Raw genomic sequence first — 22,712 nt, 5'->3', positions numbered from 1 at the left:
AAAAGTAGTATATATAATTAAATGTGAATGTTTCTAGAAAAAGGCCATGACAGTGCTCCTCATTTCTCTTCCATTTCTTCCAATTCCCGTTAAAAAAATCGTATCTGAATGAAAAGATGAGGTAAATAAATGCCACCATGACTCAGCTGTTACCAAAGGGTAGATAGCTCTGGTGAACCTTGATACCATTTTTGTCTTCATTCATATCTTTCACAACATATTTGTAAGTATATATATACATAAATATATATATATATAGCCTATATATATATATAAATGTGTGAAATTATCCATGTACAACAGCTTTGGCAACTCTTTTATATAAATATTTTGTGAAAGAAATGCATGAAGAGAACAATGGTAGGCGTAGCTTAAATCAAGGTTCCCCAGAGCTATCTGCCCTTTGGAATAATTGGTAATATGATATATACATGTATATATAATTCACATGTATAAATTATTGAATTTAATGCTTCATTCTACATCAGCAATAATGTATATACACAACTTACAAGACAAACATATCCCAACCTCCGAAACTTAACCACACCCCTTCCCAACATCCTCGGATCACACACCCACACCATAACACACTCAAACACAGCCAAATACCCCCCCCCCCCCCGAAATCATAATTTATGAGAACTTTTAATAGAAAACGAAAAAAAAAAATCATATGCAATAGAAGAAAAAAATTATATACCTAACTGAGGTCCATAGACAATTTGATTATATTTCAATAATCACTTAATATTCCAAAGAAACTCCCACCAGAAAAAAGACCCCCTCTCCCTCCTCTCCTAGATGAAAGATATTAAAATTATTTTTAAAAATATGATAGAGAGTACACATTTTGCCCCCCCCCCATTCCCGGCGTCAAGGGGGATGACTAGAGTGATGGCCTTTTTTGCTTGTCAGAAATTGTGAAGTGGGCCAATTATTTGTTCCCCATCCCCCTACTGGTCAATCCTTGGTCTGTCGCTAAATAGACCAAACTTAAACGGTGAACACTCCCCTCTCCACGAATTCCTTTTTATCCCCCAAAGTACAGAAAAGTAGAAACCAAATACCAAAATAAAATAGATGCATTAGATGAAAATAAATCTAAAAAAAACACCAAACGGAGTCTATGCACAAATATTTTCCATAATGGAAATTCGTCCTGCATGTAATGTCAGGTTGGTTTAAATATGTAAAAACCAAAATAAGGGAGAATCAAATTGTTAAATCATTGGCAAAGATACAACTAATGATAGAGTTGTGTGATTCTTTTTTAACGTGTCGTGCGAACAGCGATACAAATATGCTGAATATGCCGAGGGAATTGTACTGCATTTTCAACAGTCTGAGCCAATTTTTTTTCCACATAAAATTGACGACAAACATAATCGTAATTATAACAATCGTCAAATATTTGGCTCGCTAGGGCATGCTGGATTTCGGTTGATATTACAAATGTTTTTGGATAAAAATAATGAAGGTCGGGTACAACAAGCATGAGAAGAGAATGTGACTTTTGCATTATATAATGTGAAATCCAAAGCAGTATACAAGAACCTTTTTTTCTGGGTTCATAACCAGACCAGTTAGTGAACAATTATTTTCAACAACCTTTGTTTTTTAGATTGGCAAGAAAAGAATGATATTTGGATTCATTATGGACTGGAAAGGCCCTCACAAAATGCTACTAAACCATTTGGTACTAATGTTCAAAGGATATGTTTACGTAGAAAAGTGTAAAAAGACACAACCATGTTTAAGAGGGCTAATATCTTTTATTTCTAATACTAAACTAATCTAACTTAACAAAAAAAGAGGCTTATTGAAGGATTGCACTATAGAAAATGGACCCCTGTTGGAAATATATACTTTTTACCCACTTTTCATGTACTATCATGTATGTTTTTTTGTATTGTTTTTGTATCCTATCCTATATAACTGTAAATGTGATTTATATTATGATGATTGTTGTTGTACATACCGATTGTTTGATCAATAAAAAGTTTCAAAAGAAAAAATAATTTATTATTCATTGTTTTAGCTTTCCTTATTACGCCAATTTGTTTGAGTATTCGATAGACATGATAGAGAGAGTGGAATTCATGAAGTACCTTGTTTAGAAGTTTTGGTTTGATTGAACATATATGTATTTTGGATTGGTTAAGAACCCAATGCACTATTCGTATAAGAGTAGGGGGAAACCCCGGTGTAGTGGTCCACCTGCATTCCCCCAATCAGTTATATCGGGAGGAGAGACCTGCGGGTCACAGTGATTCATTTCGCTTTTCGCCTTCCAGGCACAGGTGACGCCAAAACAAATAATAATAATAATAATAATTTTATATTTTTTATATTTGTATCTATGGATGTTATACTGAGTGCGAATGTTTACACATTTAGTTTAATTCGCTAAGCCAAATTCAATATTACATTTTCTATATTCTTTAGTTTAATATTTTCTGTTAAAGAATCGAGCAGTATTTTCATGTATGTATTTATTGCTGCTTGCCATGCATTTTATTTATTCACCTTTTTGGTTTTGCTCAATTTCCTCAGGTTACTAAATGTTCACATTTATTTTGTACTTTGTAACATATTGCTGTACACTATGTTTATAGTTTACTTTAAGTCTTGTTTTATCATCTTTCATTGTCTGTTTGAACTGGGCTGATATACATCTTTGTGGTTATTTTCACGCATATTTTACATTGTATTTTTACAAAGGGCCCCAACGAAAACCAATGTTTCTGCTGATTGGACTAACCTTTTTAAATATGTGTAATAAATAAATAAAATTAAATATATTTTAGCCCCCCCCCCTTCCGGGAAATTGGTTCACACGAGACTGTGTTGCTGAGACCTCCAAAACAATATGCAACAATTGGCGTAAATGTAACCTTTATTTTTATTTTATTTGTTTATTATTATTAATTATTATTTTTTCATTATCATTATTTTATTTATATTTTTTTTTAATTATAATTTTTTTGGGGGGTAGTCATAAAATAGGAATGTCATTTAAGGCACCAAATTCCCCGTATCCCCTCTACGAATTAAATCTTACCGAGTATATATTAGATGCAAACATCAATGATGCCCGAGCTGATTGCCCATCATTGCTAGGTACGAATCTACAAGAGTCGGGTAAATTCCCTGTAGGATCCGGCTGACATGGCGATCCAGTGTCATCATCAAGAAGATCTCCACGAACTTCTGAAGAGCACCTTGTTCCTTCAAATCCATTAGTAGCCGTTACAGCGTTTGATGGGTAGTAAGGTTCAGCATCGGTTCCTGGTACGTAATCTTCATCGAAAACACCCCAGCGGAGTTTGGCAAACTGACGAGCAATCACCTTACCTACCAGAAAGGATTTAGATAAAAGCCAAAATAATGTTTTCTGGACAATAGCCTGGGCATACACTACTAGGTCATGAATGTACTATACATGGAAAATGTTAAATAGGTGACCCAAACGCTGGTGTACAGTTGGTAACGATAAAAATCAGAGGAACAGATATACATATATACGTCTGAACGAAATCGACTAATCAATACGATTGTTAGGAATAATTCAAAGTAGTAATCTCTATTTGAATTTCAAATTGGCTGCAACGGTGATATGTCATTGTGATGTACGGTCAAACTGATCTGTCTCTTCCAATATACAAAATGACACATTTTTTAAGAATAAGGACATTCCTTTATGAGAACATAAAGCAAAATACTTTCTTTCTTATATTCAATTCATCACCATAATGGGGACAAATGTGTTTATTGTCAAAACAAAAGTATGTCACAATCTACTCCAAAAATTGTAAATTTGAGATATATACTCATAATTTTAATGAGCTCATTAATTTCTTTCAAACATCTTTTCTTTTAAACATTCAATATTTTTCTCCTTATTCTTCTTCCTCGTCTTGAAGTCCATACAAATCATATTGCCACTAAGGTTAAAGACCCTGACCGGTGTAAAACAATCATATATCAAAATAAAGGTAATGATTCATACAATACGAATATACCAAAAATATTACATATATCTCCTTCCAATAGTTAAAAATATTAAATAAAAATCAAAGAAACTGCTCCTCCAGAGTACGCTTCGATTGAGCACCCCCACGTCGCCTGGAAATGATGACGTCACGTTGTGTCAGGAGGGTTGTGATTCCATAGGTCTGTGTACAAAAGCATTTGGTATTTTCTTCCATTTCCATGTTATGAATCCATTTTTTTTTTTCGTTTTCAGATGAAAATGGCACTCAAAATTATTCACTGTTCAAATTGTTGTAAACCTACAACTATTCACTACCTTTTTTGTGATTTCTTTGTTTGGCTCTTATTGGGCCTAAATTGCTATGTCAGGAAAAGTTGTTATACATAATCTAAATGCAGATAGAATTGAAATCTGCGCCAAATAAGCAGGAAATAAAATATGGCAAAAATTAGTTCAAAACTGCAGATTTCATAAATTCAAGCTTGTGGGTAAAAATATATGTGATATCCCTCTGTGATAGAAGTGAAGAGAATGAAATGCGTTATCTGGAAAGCAAAAAAATCACCCAGTTTTTCTGTGTACAAACCTATGGAATCACGACGCTTCTTACACAACGTGACGTCACGGTCTCGAGGCAGGTGAAAAGCGCAATAAAGCCTATTTTCTAAGCGGGGTTCGAAACCCGATAATTGGAATATTCTTAAGCAAAATACTCAGCTGGGAAGCGGTGAAAATGCATAAAGCATACCTTGGTGTATTTAGTAGCTTATAAGCTTTCGATTGGTATATAATTTATCAATTTCATTTTCGGGTCCGGTCTGGATCTTTAAATAGCCACTCAAAAACATTAAACCTTGGGAATGATTGTTAAAGAGAGCTAGGGTGTTGGTTTAGGTGGTAATGTATACCCGTAAACCCATAGAATATAAAATTTAGCTTATTTTCTCAACCAATTAATTGTTAAGATTGTCAAACTAAAAAAGTTTCGTTTATTATTTGAGGAATCCTGCTCTCCCTATCTTATGTTTGGAAATCTAGACGATTTATTATCTACATAAACAACAAGCGATTAAACGTTTTAGGAATTTCAGACATAAACGAGATATAGAAGATGGCCCAAGGTATAACCTTGTGGGACTCTATTTCAAATTAGGACTTTTACTTGGAATATTATGTGCATTAAAATATAGATTCATTAACTTAACAAACGAAATGATCTAAATCACACTTGTCTTACCAGAATCTCCAAATTGATTTTGACGTAGTACAGGGTCGATCAAGAATGTCTTGGACAGTTGGATAAATAGTCCTTCTTTGCCACAACGGAATGGGTTCTCAACGCGAGGACGATGATTAGACTGTTGATCTGTAACAATAACGTTAGCATTCTCATAGGCCTCCAGCTGTGCAACTTCATATTCTGCTTGTCTGGTCCAGTTATGGGGGACTAGAATCTTGATCGTTCCAAAATAAAACTTTCGATTGGTGGCGGAGAATAAGATGGAAGACCCCTCTGTGAAGATGTCCTGTGATTTCAAAACCATAATAACATTGTGATTCATACCAACCCTTTTCACGCGCAACGGTAAAAATTATGTTTTTAATCATTAATCTATGACATGCAGAGTAACTTTATTATCCCAATTTTTTTTCGGTATCTAAGTTTACATATACTTTTCGCTTTTATCATAAAATCATGGCAAAAGTAAATTAATACTTCAATGGTCACTGAGACCGTTTCATAAAGCTGTTCGTAAGTTAAGAGTGACTTCAAGAACGACTAGTGATCCTTTCTTTTGGTAAATGATATTCACCATTAAACGAAGAGTTTTGTTCCAAAAGGAGCTAAGTCCACTTTTGTTATTTTTCTGTTTTTTATTTTACCACTTTCCCTTTAGCCACTTCATTTTTATTTTGATATAGATGGTAGTATTACCATCTTAGATTAATAAATATTAACTCTTGATTTCAAAAATCTAGCATTCATTATTAATTTTAAAAGAATTTTTAAAATTTTATTTTTCTTAGATTTAGCTCCTTTTGGAACAAAACCCTAGTAAAATGTCAAGTTTCACCAATTTACTAGTAGACATGTTTGATATTGGAAATTGAACACGAAACACATAAATATGGCTAGCAGAGCACATTTCATATCGTTTCTGATGTTTATCCATTGAAAATTACAAAAAGCAAAACATTACATTTTGTCATCTTTTCTAAGGACGTTGACTTTTCGATATCTAATTCCAAAAGAAGCTAAATCCAAAAATATTCATAAAAATTTAAAAATTATGTTACTTTCAGCAAATTTTGAACTGATGGTGTGAACTTGTGTCCACAACATGTACCTAAAAGTTTGAATGCATAACTTTATTTATAATAGGAAAAATAACAAATTTTGAATAATCGCATAGTAGATTTAGCTCCTTTTGGAACAAAAATGTTTTGGATTTAGCACCTTTTGGAACAAAACTCAAATTTCCCACTTTTTTCAAATGCGATATATTGCGTTTGATTCCCACGTCTAAGACACATATATTTGTATTAACAAAAAACAATTTTGGTCAGAGTGGATTTAGCTCCTTTTGGAATCAAGCTCTTCAAATATTCATTGGTGAATATTAAGCGCATGAGAAAGGTTCACCAGTCGTTCTTAAAGTCGATCTTAGCTTTCGAAAAGCTTTATGAAACACCCACCTGGGGCCCGTCTTACAAAGAGTTGCGATTGATCCGATCAAGCGCTCTTATGAAAAGCCAGCAAAGTCAGCATATAAAATGCATGTTTGTTCAAAAAAGTTCTAGATATGAATGTATATCCATTAATTAATTGATTTCTTGACAATTTGGTGTGTTCTCCTTTGTTAACAAAGGACATTTTGTAAATTTCCTATAGAGGAAATTATGACACTGATGGATTTCCATAGTGTTACGATCGATTGGATCAATCGTAACTCTTTGTAAGACGGGGCCCAGGAATCCCAGCATTAAGATTAACACATGATTATGCTAATCAAGCTAATGTAGATAGTTGCCAGTTGAGCGACTATGCTGAATATATTCCAATATCCAAAATACCCATCCAGAAAATTAATTGGTTAAAGAATGTACTGCAGTTCATGTACACAACTTTTCAAAGATCTCCATCATCATCCTTATTTGCAATTTGGTTATTAAGCGATCGAAATCATCTGGACGTAGTCATCATCATCGACATACTTCGGGGTAATCAAACCATTGGCTCCTCAAGTCTTAAGTAATATTCTTACCTTGATATTTTCAATGATTCTCGGATCTTCTTCGATCGCTTTGGGTATAGCGATAAGAATGTTTTGAAATGCTCCATTTTCAAGAATGATTTGATTCCGATCTTGTTGTGCCTCGCTGCTCAAAATTAGGCAGACCAAGATCCATGCATAGAGCAAAAATACCAACATAGCTTAACGTGTTTTTGATGTCGCAGGAAAGCGAGAGAAAATGCTATTAATGGCTACTTATAATGTGAGGTTTTTAATCAGTTATCAAATATTTTTGGTATCAGACCAAAAAGCTCCCAGTGAGAAGATCTATGAGATTCGAGCTAATGCCATATCTCCCATATATCAACACGGATACATATTTCACAAATTATGACAAAGTTTCTTTTTGTGCGTTGTCTTAAAATCCCTTTATTTCTTTTCATTTTTTTTAAGTTACGAAACATCAAGCACTGCTCTTGAACTTTGGAGCTTTCTTTTACGGTCCTATGAATAATCATAAAAGATTAATATGGACTTAAAGAATCTCCATTGTAATAATGCAAGTTCTCTGTATTGTGTGCGATTTCATGTCTTATGTACGCAGTGGTGAATTCAGAGCCAGCGTCAATGTACTTTGGTAGTGGCAAAGGGACGCAAGAGTGACATCATGTTTATTATAATAACATATTTTCACGTTCTGGATCAGAACTCTATTTTTATACTTTTCTTTCATCTGTCCTTTACCATCCCTTTTTTCTTTCTTTCTTTTTCTCCCCTATTTCTGTTTTTTTTTTAATTACTAGAAAACCATGCAATGCGAGCGCTAAGCGCGAGCAAAAAATTTTACATAGTGACATCAAACATCATTTTTTTCCCCAAGTCTTTGCCACACCTTATTATATTCACTAGGCTTCCTCCTCTCTTTTCCCTTTTTTTTCTTTCTCCCCCCTTTTGCTATTCCTTTTGCTCTGCCAACAGGGGGCCCTGCCCCCCCCCCCCCCGGTTCAGCCTATATATTCTTTAACTGTTTGCCTTCTGAAACTTTTCTGTTTTTCCCCAATAAAAAAATAACAAATACAAATTGTTTAACTTCCCATTCCACTGTGTCTTTTGTTAGGCATCTTGGAAATGGCGTTAGGGACACGTGCCCCTTACCTCCTTGATACATCTCGGTTGTATTTCTTCATTTCGAGTCTGTGATTACACTAAGGGATCGATTGTTGAAACATAGTTTAAGTTGTCGTGTTTTTTTTTTGGGAGGGGGATATGACACCCATAGATGCTGCGTTTTATCTTCATACCCCCTCCCTTACCCGCTCACATTGATTTTCAAACAATGTTTCAGTGAGTCACTAAAATTGCAATAAAAAATGGGGCTACTTGCTAATGTGAAAGTTAAATCCGCATTTTATTTATGGCATGGAAATATGTTATTTTTCTCGAGAAAATGCTTACATTCTAATTCAATTAATTCAATAATCATTGGGTAAATGTTACCTATTTACCAAATGGGACTATATTTCAGGAAATCGAAGTGTTATTCATACCTCAGTCACATTTGCTCCACGGCGGCCGTACGGCGAGTCGAAATAGCCGTTTTATTCATTTTTATTCAAACCACATAGCCGGTACAAAAGAAATGTTAAAACGGCCGTTTTCGACTCGCCAAACGATGTATATAGCAAATGTGACTAAGATATTAATTGTTTGCTGTCCGGCGGAATATCGAAATGACAGCTCGCAGTCTGAAAATGTTAAGTTTTCATAAAAAAGATAAGAAATAATCTAATAATGCAAAGATAAGAAATGAAAAAATGCAATTTACTACTGCAAAGAAATTACAATAAATGGATTATCGGCTTTTCATTAAGTATTGCAATAAAAAAATCAATTGTATCTCTCAATTCAATAGTTGTACGTGATGACATGCCAATAATGATCGGAATATAATTGTGTATTAGTAGTCACGCTCACAAAAGATTTTTAAAAATGACCTAGAAAAAAAATATTCACAGCAGTGATCTTTAAGGACGATGTCGTGTCTTTTGCGTACACAATTATTCAGAAATATTTCTCTTTTTTTTAATATTCATAGAATAGATGTTTTGCTTTTGGCAAGACGATCAGTGACACTTGATTACCCTTATATCCAAGTTTTATTAACTATAAGATAACACTTCAAAACCATTAGGCCTACCTTGGTTAAGATTTCAATGTTGATACTCAAAACATGGTCAAAGTTCATTGACCCTAAATTACCTTTGACCTTGTCATCTGACCTGAAACTCATAAAAGATGATCAGTAATACTTAATTACACTATACTTTCTAAGTATGACTTCAAAAACTTTAACTTATGGTTATGATTTCAACATGATCTAAGTTCATTGACCCTAAATGACTTATGATATTCAGTCATCTGACCTGAAACTCATACAAGAGGATCAGTGACACTTTCTTACACACTTTCATGAACTAGGTCCATTATACAAATATATCAGGCTTTGAGAAAGTATAGTGGAATTATTTATCCGAGGTTGGTCTGGCAATTACTATTTTTCCCGAGGGGCGAAGCCCCGAGGGAAATATAGTAGTTTTGCCAGTCCAACCGAGGATTAATAATTCCCATTATGCTTTCGAATGAAACGCCACCCCTGATATATTTGTTTTATATCCTACTTTTAATAATTCATTACCAAAATATATGCGCTGAGCTTACAAAGTCCGGTTACTTGCGTTGAATTACCTACTTTTCTCCGAGCCACCGCGCTCAGCGAACGCAGATTAGTGCCTGCGCCAACACATGCTCGGGAGAGAGAGCACGCTGGCCGATGCGCCCGAGAGTTTAGCTAAATATCCAGGCCCGTATTCTGAAGTCGGGTTTAACTTAAACTTGGGTTTAAAGTTGTGGTTTAAGTATGGATAGCCAATTGTTACATAAATCAATAACAGTATAGATATCATATTTCAGCTCATTTTGCTCTCAAATCATTCATAATTGTTTAGGAAGTATAAGTAGATTATTATCTTTACCATCGATGAATCAGGAAAGAGCACAGTAAACATAACATACATAAAACTTGATAAAAATTTTGACACTTTTGGCTTCCCATAATTTTAGCACAGAGTTAGACCATGGTCTAAGTTAAACCTGACCTCAGAATACAGGCCATAGTCTTTTGAAATAATGACGTCAGAATATTGGTATAGCGAAAAATATATCGAGGTCTGACGTCACGCAACATCACAGTTGAAATATTTTCGGTCACATGATGCTATTTGAACCAATCACTATACAGGATTCAATCTATGTAGGATATAAAATATATTATATCCTACATAGATTGAATCATGTATAGTGATTGGTTCAAATAGCATCATGTGACCGAATATATTTCAACTATTTGAACCAATCACTATACAGGATTCAATCTATGTAGGATATAAAATATATTATATCCTACATAGATTGAATCATGTATAGTGATTGGTTCAAATAGCATCATGTGACCGAATATATTTCAACTGTGATGTTGCGTGACGACCTCGATATATTTTTCGCTATACCAATATTCTGACGTCATTATTTCAGAAAACTGGATATTTAGCTAAACTTTCGGGCGCATCGGCCAGCTCTCTCTCTCTCCCGAGCATGTGTCGGCGCAGGCACTAATTAGCTAGCGTTCGCTGAGCGCGGTGGCTCGGAGAAAAGTAGGTAATTCAACGCAAGTAACCGGACTTTGGCTCAGCGCATAGATTTTGGTAATGAATTATTAAAAGTAGGATATAAAACAAATTAATATATCAGGCGTTTCATTCGAAAGCATAGTGGGAATTATTAATCCTCGGTTGGACTGGCAAAACTACTATATTATTTCCCTCGGGGCTAATTCGCCCCTCGGGAAAAATAGTAATTGCCATCCAACCTCGGTTAAATAATTCCACTATACTTTCTCAAAGCCTGATATATTTGTTTACTATGATGATATTTAAAAAACATAATATTGGTTAAGATTTCAATGTTGACGACGTCGTCGTCGCTGCCGCCGTCGGGAAAGCGGCGCCAATAGTCTCGCTCAGCTGTGCCGGCGAGACAAAAAGTATGTTGATAAAATCAGAAATATTCGAGAAAAAAATGCAAGTTTTGATAATATCACTAATAGGATAGATTATATTTCTTTTCAATTTTGTGTCGACTCTGGCGAGCTGTTCCTCCATAATCCGTGCTTGCTATTTATATTTGGTTACTATAACAATTTTCTTCTGTTTCTGTGTATGATTTCATATTATAATATATTACATAGGTTATGTAGATTCGAATCAGTGATAGGTCAATACGACATCACGTGACCATAGCTGCGAGGATCACATTTGTAATTATTCTGGGTTTTGACGTCACCTCAGTGAATATAACTGCGTTGTATTGTCAATTGCGGCGTTATATTCACTAAGGTGACGTCACTCGCTGCTTACAAGTTGCGTAATCAGGTAGTTTATTTGATGTACACGCTAGTTACCGTGTTTACACTTAATCGGCTTTTGCATCGGCTTTTTCAAAGCGTGTAAATGCGATTAACTTGCATCGGCTCGCGGTTCAGAACCGGCAATTTTGCACCACCAAAGTAGTAGGTTCAGAACCGCGAGCCAATGCAGAATCGGCTTTTTACTACGTGTAAACAGAAAGCCGATTCTGCATTGGCAATTGGTGCGCATTTCATTTACTTTACCCCGGGACTTTACCATTGTGACGTAATTGTAAGCGCATGGATCCAGCGTTGTCTTTATTATGACGTATATTGTTGGTGTGCGTATCATTTCAGGTTTTTGCATCGGCTCGCGGTTCTGATAGCTGTAACAGCGTGTAAACGCAGTGCAAGATAAACCAAAAGCCGATTCTGCATCGGCTTTTGGTTCTGAACCAAAAGCCGATCAAGTGTAAACACGGTAAGTGTTAACGTGTCGATTGCATTAAAGAACGCGCTTAATGTATTAAAAAAAAAAAATATTATGACGTAGATGGATCAGAGCTGCATGTAGCAAGAATTTCAGGTTGGAGCCAGATGATGAATGCAATCTTTGATGGCGAATCCAAATAGACTATAATATATAACAGATATTGCCTGGTCTATCGTTTTTATAAATAACATTTCAACTCCCCTCCGAAGTTATATTTTTCCCTCGGGAGAATATTTTCCCTCAGCGCTGCGCGCTTCGGGCAAAATATAATCCCTTGGGAAAAATATAACTCCGTCGGGGAGTGGAAATGTTATATTCAAACTCTAGGTAGGCAATATCTGTATAATAGGCCCATAGGCCTATTGTAAAATTGGTTGCAATTCAAGATATTTACTGCTTTAAGTTCAGTGATTTGTTTAAATAAACCATTTAGTAAATCAATTAAACCTTGATTTGAAGGAAACTAAAAAGCAGAGATTGAGCTCAAATTCAAACTATCATAAAGCAATTTTAATTACTTTTCTTGTGAAAAAAATGATTTTTTTTTTCTAAAACCGGTTATATCATCGTCAAAGCGGTTGTTGTAATGCACAACGAGGCGATATTTCTCTAAAAAATCTTCTCATTTTGTTTGGGACTGAAACGCCTACTTATGCTTACTAAATAAAGTAAAATTTATAAGGGGTTGTTTGAGAATGAAAACAAAAAACAAAGTTCTACATCGAGTTTTGTTATTGAAGATTTCAATTGATTGCAATCGAATATATAGAAGGATTACGTTGTATCTCTCGATTCAATAGTTGTACGTGATGACATTCAAATAATAATCATAATGAATTCATAAAAAGAAAAAGAAGAAAACTTTGTTTACACAATTATTCAAGAACATTTCTCTCTCTCTCTCTCTCTCTTTTTTATAGATATTCATAGATGTTTTGCGTTTGATTTTTTTATTATCTCAGATAGTAGAAAGAGAAGAGGGGTCATAGGGTCAAAATAACAATTTCTAACAGAGCCGTTCTTAAAGGGGCATATAGGCTGAACGTAAAATATAATATATAATATAATAATAGCCTAGTGGTCTAGTGGTTAAGGCACCGGCGTTCAAAGATTGGGGCCTGGGTTCGATACCCGGCAGAGACATTTTTTCGGCATCACCAATTTTTTCCAAAGGGTAGATAGCTCTGGGGAACCTTGATTTAAGCTACGCATACCATTGTTCTCTTCATCCATTTCTTTCACAATATATATTTACATATACAGTACCAGTCAAAAGTTTGGGTACACCTGTAATAACCAACATGATCACCAGCAAATCATGTTGATGATCTGTTTAGAGTGCTTGGTACAGTAGACCAACAATCACAGTATCCTCCAGAGACATGCTATTCCATCTGGGTTGAAGTTGGTTGGCCCCCAGTTTACCTTTAAGCTGTGTAAGAAATATCTAAAAAAGAAAGAACATGAGATTAAACTTCACAGTCACACGATCTGAGTCATATTGAGATGGTTTGGGATGAACTTGACAGAATCGTAAAGGCAAAGAAGCCAACTTCAGCTGAGCATCTTTGGGAACTCCTCCAAGAAGCCTGGGAGAACATCTCGCCAGGCTTCCTCAAGAAACTACTCAACCGAATGCCACGTACGTGTTTGCCATGCCATCATAAAAACCAGAGGTGGTTTCTTTGAGGAATCCCCGGGGGGGGGGGGCACTCAGTATATAATGCATAGTGGGTATTTGCCGCGGAGGGGACCCCCATTTTTACACTCAAATTTCCGTTCCAAGGCATAGCATTTTTGTCTTATTGAGAAAAAGAACAAAGAAAGCCGCCCCAAAGCAAAGCATTTTCTTCTTATCGAGAAAAAAGAAGAAAGAAATCCGCTCCAAAGCTTCGCATATTTTCCGTTACGACGTTCCAGTCGTATTGATCTGCTACAATGAGCCGCAATTTTGGTGAAAAGCGGCCCGCAGAGCGCTGTCCGACCATCGCATCTGCGCTAGCGCACCCGGCGCCCGTGCCGCCGGGCTAGCTGCATGCACGTATATTTTGTATGCCCGTTCCATAGGGATGAATATGCAATCACACGCAGGCGACCCGTTCCAAGGATCCCCGTTTTCACAAACATTTGTCGTTCCGAAGCCCGTTCCGAGGACCCTCCTTTTTACAATACGCCCGCTCCAAGGCCCCCGTTTTTTGTCTCGCCCGCGGCACATACCCACTATTTTTTTGGTCGAGTGCCCCCCCCCCCCTTCCCCAGGCAGGAATCCAAGATTAAGGAAGGTGTATCCTTGGAACTTGTCAAGAAAGTCAGATATTGCAAATACAGAAATATCATATTTTGTTTACAACTGTACAAGGTACTGTGTTTTAGTCTGGTCTCATCTCGATTTCAATTATCACAATTGCTTTCTCTTTTTTTTTCATCGAAAAGATCTTCAGGAACATGTTGAATGGTATAATTGAATTATTAAAGATAAAATGTAAGAAGAAAAATGAAAAACAAGAGACAATAAACTTTTCACCGGTGAGTTTTGAAAATATGAAATTGCTCAATTATTTCATCACTAGGGTATCTTACTTTGCTTTAGAAGTGATGTTTGTTGTTTACTGATCAAGTAATATCGAAAGATTCTTCACTAAAAACCAATGAAATATTATGAAATGCACAGAGTCAACACTAAAAACAAACAAGTGGAATGCCTCAGACTGTCTCACCTGCATCACGCGATTCAATATACATGTAGCAGCAGTGCTGACTTTGAAAACTACTATAAAATAATTATTCACATAAAACACCATTCATATAATGATACAATACTACGTTCATTGACATTTGACCTTGATCATGTGACCTAAAACTTGGCAGTGATACTTGATCACCCCTATATCCACATTTTATACAGTATATCTATAAACTTTGAAAGTTATGACAACAATCTAATAATTACCTCTAAAATGGCCAAAGTTCAATGACCATAAATGACCTTTGACTTTGGTCATGTGACCTGAAACATGAGATGTTCAGTGATACTTGATGACTCTTATGTCCAAGTTTTATGAACTAGACCAATATACTTACAGAGTTATGATGGTAATTCAACAAATACCCCCGACATGGCCAAAGTCCATTGACCTTTGACCGTGGTCATGTGACCTGAAACTCGCACAAGATGTTCAGTGATACTTGGTTACTCTTATGTAAACGTTTTATGAACTAGACCAATACACTTACAGAGATTTGATGGTAATCAACAAATACCCCCAACATGGTTAAAGTTCATTGACCTTAAATGACCTTTGACCTTGGTCATGTGAACTGAAACTCGAACAGGATGTTCAACGATACTTGATTATTCTTTTGTTCAAGTTTCATGAATCGGATCTATAAACTTTCAAAGTTATGACGGTAATTCAACAGATACCCCCAATTTGGCCAAAGTTCATTGACCCTAAATGACATTTGACCTTGGTCATGTGACGTGACTCTCAAGCATAATGTTCAGTAATACTTGATTAACCTTATGTCCAAGTTTCATGAACTAGGTCTATTTTTTAAGTTATGTTGTCATTTCAAAAACTTAACCTTCGGTTAAGGTTTGGTGTTGACGCCACCGCCGCCGCGCGCCGTCGTAAAAGCGGCGCCTATGGTCTCACTCTGCTATGCAGGTGAGACAAAAATGACAAAAAATCTTCATTTGACTTATATTGACAGTTTGAGAGAGAGGGGTCTTTGGACACACCTGAGTGCTTTCTGAAACGACCTTTCATCTTCAAAATAAAATCAGTTTGAAGCCTGATAATCACCCCTTTTTGCTACTAAATTGTCACTGTGTTTGAGGAGCATAAGCGAATAAAGTATAAATGATTGTAAAGAATCAGTTCTGATTACTGGTGTACCCAAACTTTTGACTGGTACTGTATATATAAACTCCTCAAAAAGAGTTTGGAAATCCCTCCTCAGTTTTAGTAAGTATTAATGTGTGATTGATACCAATTAATAGATCATTTAATTATCTTTAGAATGATACACTACATGATATGATTATGGTTCACATGGAGGTGCAGTGCCTTGAAATGTGGGTTAAGGTAACAATTCAAAAGTTGCAGAATGACACAATATTGAAAGTCACTGTTCTTTTTTTCCGTGGTGATGAGTGAGTTTCTCAGCGGTTTCTTTTAATTGTTTTTATGCACCTTAACATCAACATTAACATGGAATCAGACACACCTCTGCACAAGCAAACACATAACAAACAAACAAACAAACAAACAAACCATCACTACATAAACCACAACAAAACATAAAAAATGAAGAAGCAGGGGCTTGATTTGAATGGATTTTCATCTCTATTGACACAGATAAAAGAATCATGTTCTGTATTGACCCTTCATGACCATTTCTGCTCGTTTTGCAGCTTTTCAATTCAGACCTCATCCAACACTTTTGAATCCTGCTCTTTTCGTGATGGCATGATCATAACAAGCATGGTATCATTGTAAAGAGAATTAAATGATCTTTTAAATAATGTCAAATATGCATTGTGTAACATTGGGAGTTGGGAGAAATTAATGGCCAAACTCAGATTTCTAAACTTTTTTTTTAGGGGTTTATATTCATACCTTGGTCAGTTCCGCCTACTACCGTCGACAGTGGGCCAGAATGGGTTGAAGTGCGCCAAAATTATATTCCGAGTTATTTTTTTACTTTAACATGTTTATTAAGGGTAATTTTGGGCGTAGAATCGACTGAACATAATTTAAAGCCGATGTGACGTCACCTTGATACCAAATTTTGATTGGCTACTTAAAACCTATCTGTGAAAAGACAAATTACGCTAAACAATGTGTAGTATATAAACTTTGTGCTTTTCACATGCCTAAAAAGTGGGTATGAGATGCCGAAAATAATTTTATGGCATCAAAATGATCATTGATTAGATTTTAAAAAAAAACCTTTAAAAACCTGAAAAATATTAACCGTGCTTTATCAAGCTGTGTTGACTTGTGTAAAACGCAGAGTATATAACACCACGAATGTAAAATGTTTCCTAGGTAATTGGTTATATACCAGCTTGGCGTTTACCAGCAAAATGCTGTCCTGCCGAGTTCCTATGGGAGTTACCATAAACAGAAACAGAAACAGAATGTATCACTGAGGAGGGGTTTTGGCTGAAATTATTCAACAAGTAAGTTTTATCTCTGGAAAAGTTGTGGGTATAGCCCTTATTTGCGTTAGCAACCTTTATTTTGTTTACATTATGCCCGGAATTCACGTCATTTTTATGGAATGGGAGGGGAATCGTCCTCGCCGTGCAAAAGCGAACGGCAATGTACGCCCATACGGTTTTTGAACAAGTTTTGGGGTGTTGTGTCAAGTAAAATCGGCTCTAACATGAAAACGGGCAGCTAAATTTGGTATCGACTTAAAGCTTAGACATGGGGAAAAATGATGCTTATAAAAATTTAGACGGAAATCCACGGAAATTCAAACGTTTCTAATGTAAATGCAAAAACATGGATTTTCAGCCTATTTCGAGAAATAATCATCCTATAAACCTCCTGAAAGGTGTCTTTTATCTACTTTGAACCCTTTCACACGAAAAAAAAGAATATATCAGGATTATGTGGGAGCCATTTCAGATTCCTACATGAAAAACCTCCTGTGAAATGGCCAGTTTTTCAACTAGGTTGTCATATACGCGTCATTTCGCAAAATGTCACAACCTTTATGCAAATTCCGGAATGAAATATTTTGCTGAAGTATTCTTCAAAGTGTTGTCTTTCAGCTGGGCATGCCAAAATTAAAAATCTGAAATTGCCCAAAATGACTTTTGGCGCACTTTTTTTTCGCCCCGGCCCACTGTGACGTCGGTTTCACGCTTTCGGCGATCTTCAGGCAGACTGATGATTTGACGACTTGTGTCTGCGTGCTGCGATGGGACGTCACACCTGCGATGGGTCGTATCACCAATATAGCAAAAAATGCCTCAACAAAAGATCAGAAATAATATCAAAGTACCTCCACAGACACCGGCCAAGACCCCCCCCCCCCAGAAAACCAATCAGGTGTTACGACCCATCGCAGCACGCAGACACAACCAAGTCGTCATATCATCAGTCTTCCTGAAGATCGCCGAAAGCGTGAAACCGACGGTAGTAGACCGAACTGACCAAGGTATGAATATAATATATGCTCTGCCCCGGCATTGAGCACTTTTTGGAAACCTCAACCAATTCCATATCATGTGGTTATATATATATATATATATATATATATATATATATATATATATATGTATATATATATATATATATATATATATATATATATATATATATATATACATGTATATTATATAACTTACAGCATTAGCTTCATTTCCATAAATCATGAAATTCCTAAAATGGCAAGAGTGACTTATGGAGTGTATATCATAAAGTAAATACCACTATAAACAAAAGAGATTAAAGGTAAGATAAAAAAATGAGTATGATTTTGGGGGAAAGAGGGGTCAACAAAATGAGCTAGGGAGGAAAGGGAAAGTGAAAAATGGTGAAGCGAAATTTAGCTTGCATGAAGATTACATAATCATTATTGCCATATTTATCAATGAGATAATGTTTAATCATTTTGAAGGTATTCTATCATGTTTATGATCGTGCGTTTTTTCAGAGTGGGTCGCATATAATTCCACAAGGAAATGGACTTTTAAGAAAATTATAAGATATCAAAATATGATTTAGGTCAATCATAATTGGAACGAGTATTTTGCATGAGGATTCAAACGTCGATAGTTGGGGTATCAAACACTGGGAGGAAAGAAATACATAAACATGTTTTGAAAGATATATCATATGAAAATGCAAAGAATTGATTAAAAAAATATTGGAATGGTATGAAGGTTTAACATAATCAAATATATTGTGGAAAAGTTTTCGATGGTAGAGTATTTAAATGCCTATACAGGTGACACCAATGAGGTCCTGTATAATGTCATCAATCTGCACGCTTAAAATATTTGTTGTAATAAGGCTCTACCTTTAATTAGGTGGTCTGTCATTAAGATGACAGATCACCTATTATATTCGTCAGAATTTTCTTTATTTTTATTGCCAAATCTTTGTCCACCTCTATCTCAAAATCGGGCATGTCAATTTCCTTGATTTTCATGTCATGTATGGGCATCATTATGGACATGGGAATGGAAACTTTTCAAGGTTATCAAATCATGATGACGTCATCTAGGCGCCATTTTGTAAAATTAAATGATTGATCATATCATCGCAACTAATCATCAAAAATCATCCATATTTGCATCATATCAAGTTCAGGTGACAGGTCATCAGGACATATCATCAGAGGTCATGCAAAGGTCACGACGCGCACGTACGCGCGCGTCAAAATTTTAAATTTCCCCAAATCGACCGTGGTCAAGTTTGGGTACGTTTCTGGTCATTTTGAGCATGTCAAGAATTTGCGCGCGCACAGGTATGCGTGCGCGTTCTTGCACCTACCATCGTTATGCATCTTCGAGTCATCATTTCTTTCATGTCTTTCCATTGTTCATTATCTTCTGATTAATTTGATACCTCATTCAGCCTCTTACGACCAATAATACGGGAATGCGCGTCCATTCAAATTTGCATTACGCGCGCGTAAATGGGCTAAAATATGCCTATATAAAATTCACTGTAGCTCTTCAGGGAGTCCGTTGACCCCAATTTTTCTTTTCATATTCGAATAGAGTATGAATAGGAGATATGATTTCATGCCACATTTGACTCTTAATTACATCGTGACGTCATCAAAATGGCGTCGGAACTAAGAACAAGTGTTTTCTGTTTCATGATGTCACCACAGTCATTTAAATTGATTTTAATTCCGTAAATCTTGGTCTGTTCTCGCCAAATTTTCAATATGTTTTAGCTTAGAATGTATCCTTTAGACAATATCTCCACTGTTTCATTTTAAAGCTTGTACTATTCTCAAAACTAGAATTTGTAGAGTTTTGTCATCATGCCAATTTGGAATTGCAAGAATGTACATTCAATGTCAAGTTGACAATATGTTTCCTATTTTGCTCTCTGTGCTTGTCGAACACACTGTGGCCGACTGGATAACACACCTGACTGGTATACCAGGGTTCGGTGGTTCAAACCTCGCTGGACCCCCTTTTTTTTTTTTTTTTTTTTTTTTGGTCCTTTTTAGGTGGTCTGTCATTAAGATGACAGATCACCTATTATATTCGTCAGAATTTTCTTTATTTTTATTGCCAAATCTTTGTCCACCTCTATCTCAAAATCGGGCATGTCAATTTCCTTGATTTTCATGTCATGTATGGGCATCATTATGGACATGGGAATGGAAACTTTTCAAGGTTATCAAATCATGATGACGTCATCTAGGCGCCATTTTGTAAAATTAAATGATTGATCATATCATCGCAACTAATCATCAAAAATCATCCATATTTGCATCATATCAAGTTCAGGTGACAGGTCATCAGGACATATCATCAGAGGTCATGCAAAGGTCACGACGCGCACGTACGCGCGCGTCAAAATTTTAAATTTCCCCAAATCGACCGTGGTCAAGTTTGGGTACGTTTCTGGTCATTTTGAGCATGTCAAGAATTTGCGCGCGCACAGGTATGCGTGCGCGTTCTTGCACCTACCATCGTTATGCATCTTCGAGTCATCATTTCTTTCATGTCTTTCCATTGTTCATTATCTTCTGATTAATTTGATACCTCATTCAGCCTCTTACGACCAATAATACGGGAATGCGCGTCCATTCAAATTTGCATTACGCGCGCGTAAATGGGCTAAAATATGCCTATATAAAATTCACTGTAGCTCTTCAGGGAGTCCGTTGACCCCAAATTTTTTCTCACTCTTTTATATATTTAATATTTCATTTGGAGATTTTGTAATTACGTCAATTTTAAGTTATTAGTGAAAATTACATATTTCCGCAACAAACGTCAATGACTTGACCGTATCTTCGTTTTTACTGGTCAGTTTTCTTCCAAATTTTGATATCTTATAGTGAAGACAATTCTCTACAAATAACGTGTGAATAATTTTGACTTTTGACCACAGCATCAATGTGTTATGATGTGTTTAAATTTTTGCAAATTTTTTCTGGACGTAATTTTTGAGAAATTCTTTAGAGAAATGTTTTATTAACCAATTGTACAGTCTTCCTGAAAATTTCAAGCCCACTTGCCTTGCATTTTTTTATGTAGGACAATTTTTGTAATTTTGCCGGAACTTTTTAAGGGGCAATTTTAACATTGTAAAACATCATTTATGTATTTTTTAGTAAACGCTGCAATATTTAAACGCTATTGGGTTGAAAATTTTCATTCCGGACATTTTGCGGAAATTCCTGGATTTTTTTCTGTTTGTTCATTTTTACTTAATATAACATATAACAAATTTTCAGGTACCTTCTGTGAAATGAAAAAAATTGTGCAATTTAGTTAATTACACATGTTCCCGAAATTTTGCGGGAAAATTGCCAGTATTTGAATCTTTTACCTGACTTTTTTTCAGTAAAAATCATCAAGAAAGAATTTTCAAGTAAATGTCAAAGTCATACACAATTAATAAATGGATATTGAAAATTTTTGACGGAAAATATTATTTGAAATGTTTAAAAATTTTCAGAAATTTGGCAAACATTTACAAAAAAATCTGGTTCTTTTATCAAATACATCACTCATGAGTTTTGAGGTGAATGCTGTGAAATTATAGCATTATGAAACTTCTCATTAAAATCTATTGAAATGTAGCAGAAAATTTGAACAAAAATATTTAAGATATTTTAGCTTTTAAAAAGTATCACCTATGAATTTTCAAGTATTCTGTGAAATTAATACCCACTGACATTGTGAAATGTCAGTGGGTGAAATTAAAAAAAAAATGCTCAAAGTACAAAGAATTTTTAACAAGAATTTGCATAAAAAACATCAAACTGTCGATTAAAAATTAGCTGCTGTGAAAATTAAGGCGCCTTTTATTGCGCAATTTTGGAAAGCCAATTTCGGTAAAATCGTCTGAGATTTTTGGAGAGTTTTTAAGCCGGCATTTTACGTGCTCCTAACTTTATTTCGTATTTAACATATTGCATTATCACCACCATCATTATAATCATCACGATTGTCATCACTACATTTATAATCACATTTAGCAATGGTCAAAATTTATTCCTTTGATGTCTATGATCAAGATTATCAATCATATCTGAATGATTCATTCCCGGGATTCATTTTATACAACATTAGCCGACAATGAATGAAAAATCATGACAGACCACCTAATTCGTCCGCATGACGAATTAAAATCTAGTTACTATTTGTCTTTGTCAATATCATACATTTAACCCTATCTGTATTCAGAACGATGTTATTATTGATTAATCAAGTGTTCAAATGCATTAATTCATGATTAGAAAATATTTCGTTGAAAAACGATGTTGTCATCGCACATGAATTATTAACGGGTGACGTCAGCAAAT

At 35.4% G+C, this 22,712-nt stretch overlaps 1 protein-coding gene across 1 annotated transcript in view; it reads right to left on the bottom strand.

Annotated features, from left to right (window-relative positions):
• The window catches only part of LOC129282355 (calcium-activated chloride channel regulator 1-like), a 28,574-nt gene extending 20,910 nt beyond the window's left edge, over positions 1-7,664 (bottom strand). The window contains exons 1-3 of the mRNA XM_064114224.1: positions 7,264-7,664; positions 5,235-5,523; positions 3,065-3,357 (exon numbers count right to left, since the gene is read on the bottom strand). Coding sequence (XP_063970294.1) covers positions 3,065-3,357; positions 5,235-5,523; positions 7,264-7,431 — 750 coding nt within the window. The 5' untranslated portion in view covers positions 7,432-7,664. The remainder of the gene's footprint in view (positions 1-3,064; positions 3,358-5,234; positions 5,524-7,263) is intronic.
• Positions 7,665-22,712: the final 15,048 nt, after the last annotated feature.

Source organism: Lytechinus pictus, chromosome 2 (genome assembly GCF_037042905.1).
Source record: "Lytechinus pictus isolate F3 Inbred chromosome 2, Lp3.0, whole genome shotgun sequence".
Lineage (NCBI taxonomy): Eukaryota > Metazoa > Echinodermata > Echinoidea > Temnopleuroida > Toxopneustidae > Lytechinus > Lytechinus pictus.
The sequence above is the reverse complement of the archived record's forward strand: the minus strand, read 5'-3'. Positions and strand labels throughout refer to the sequence as shown.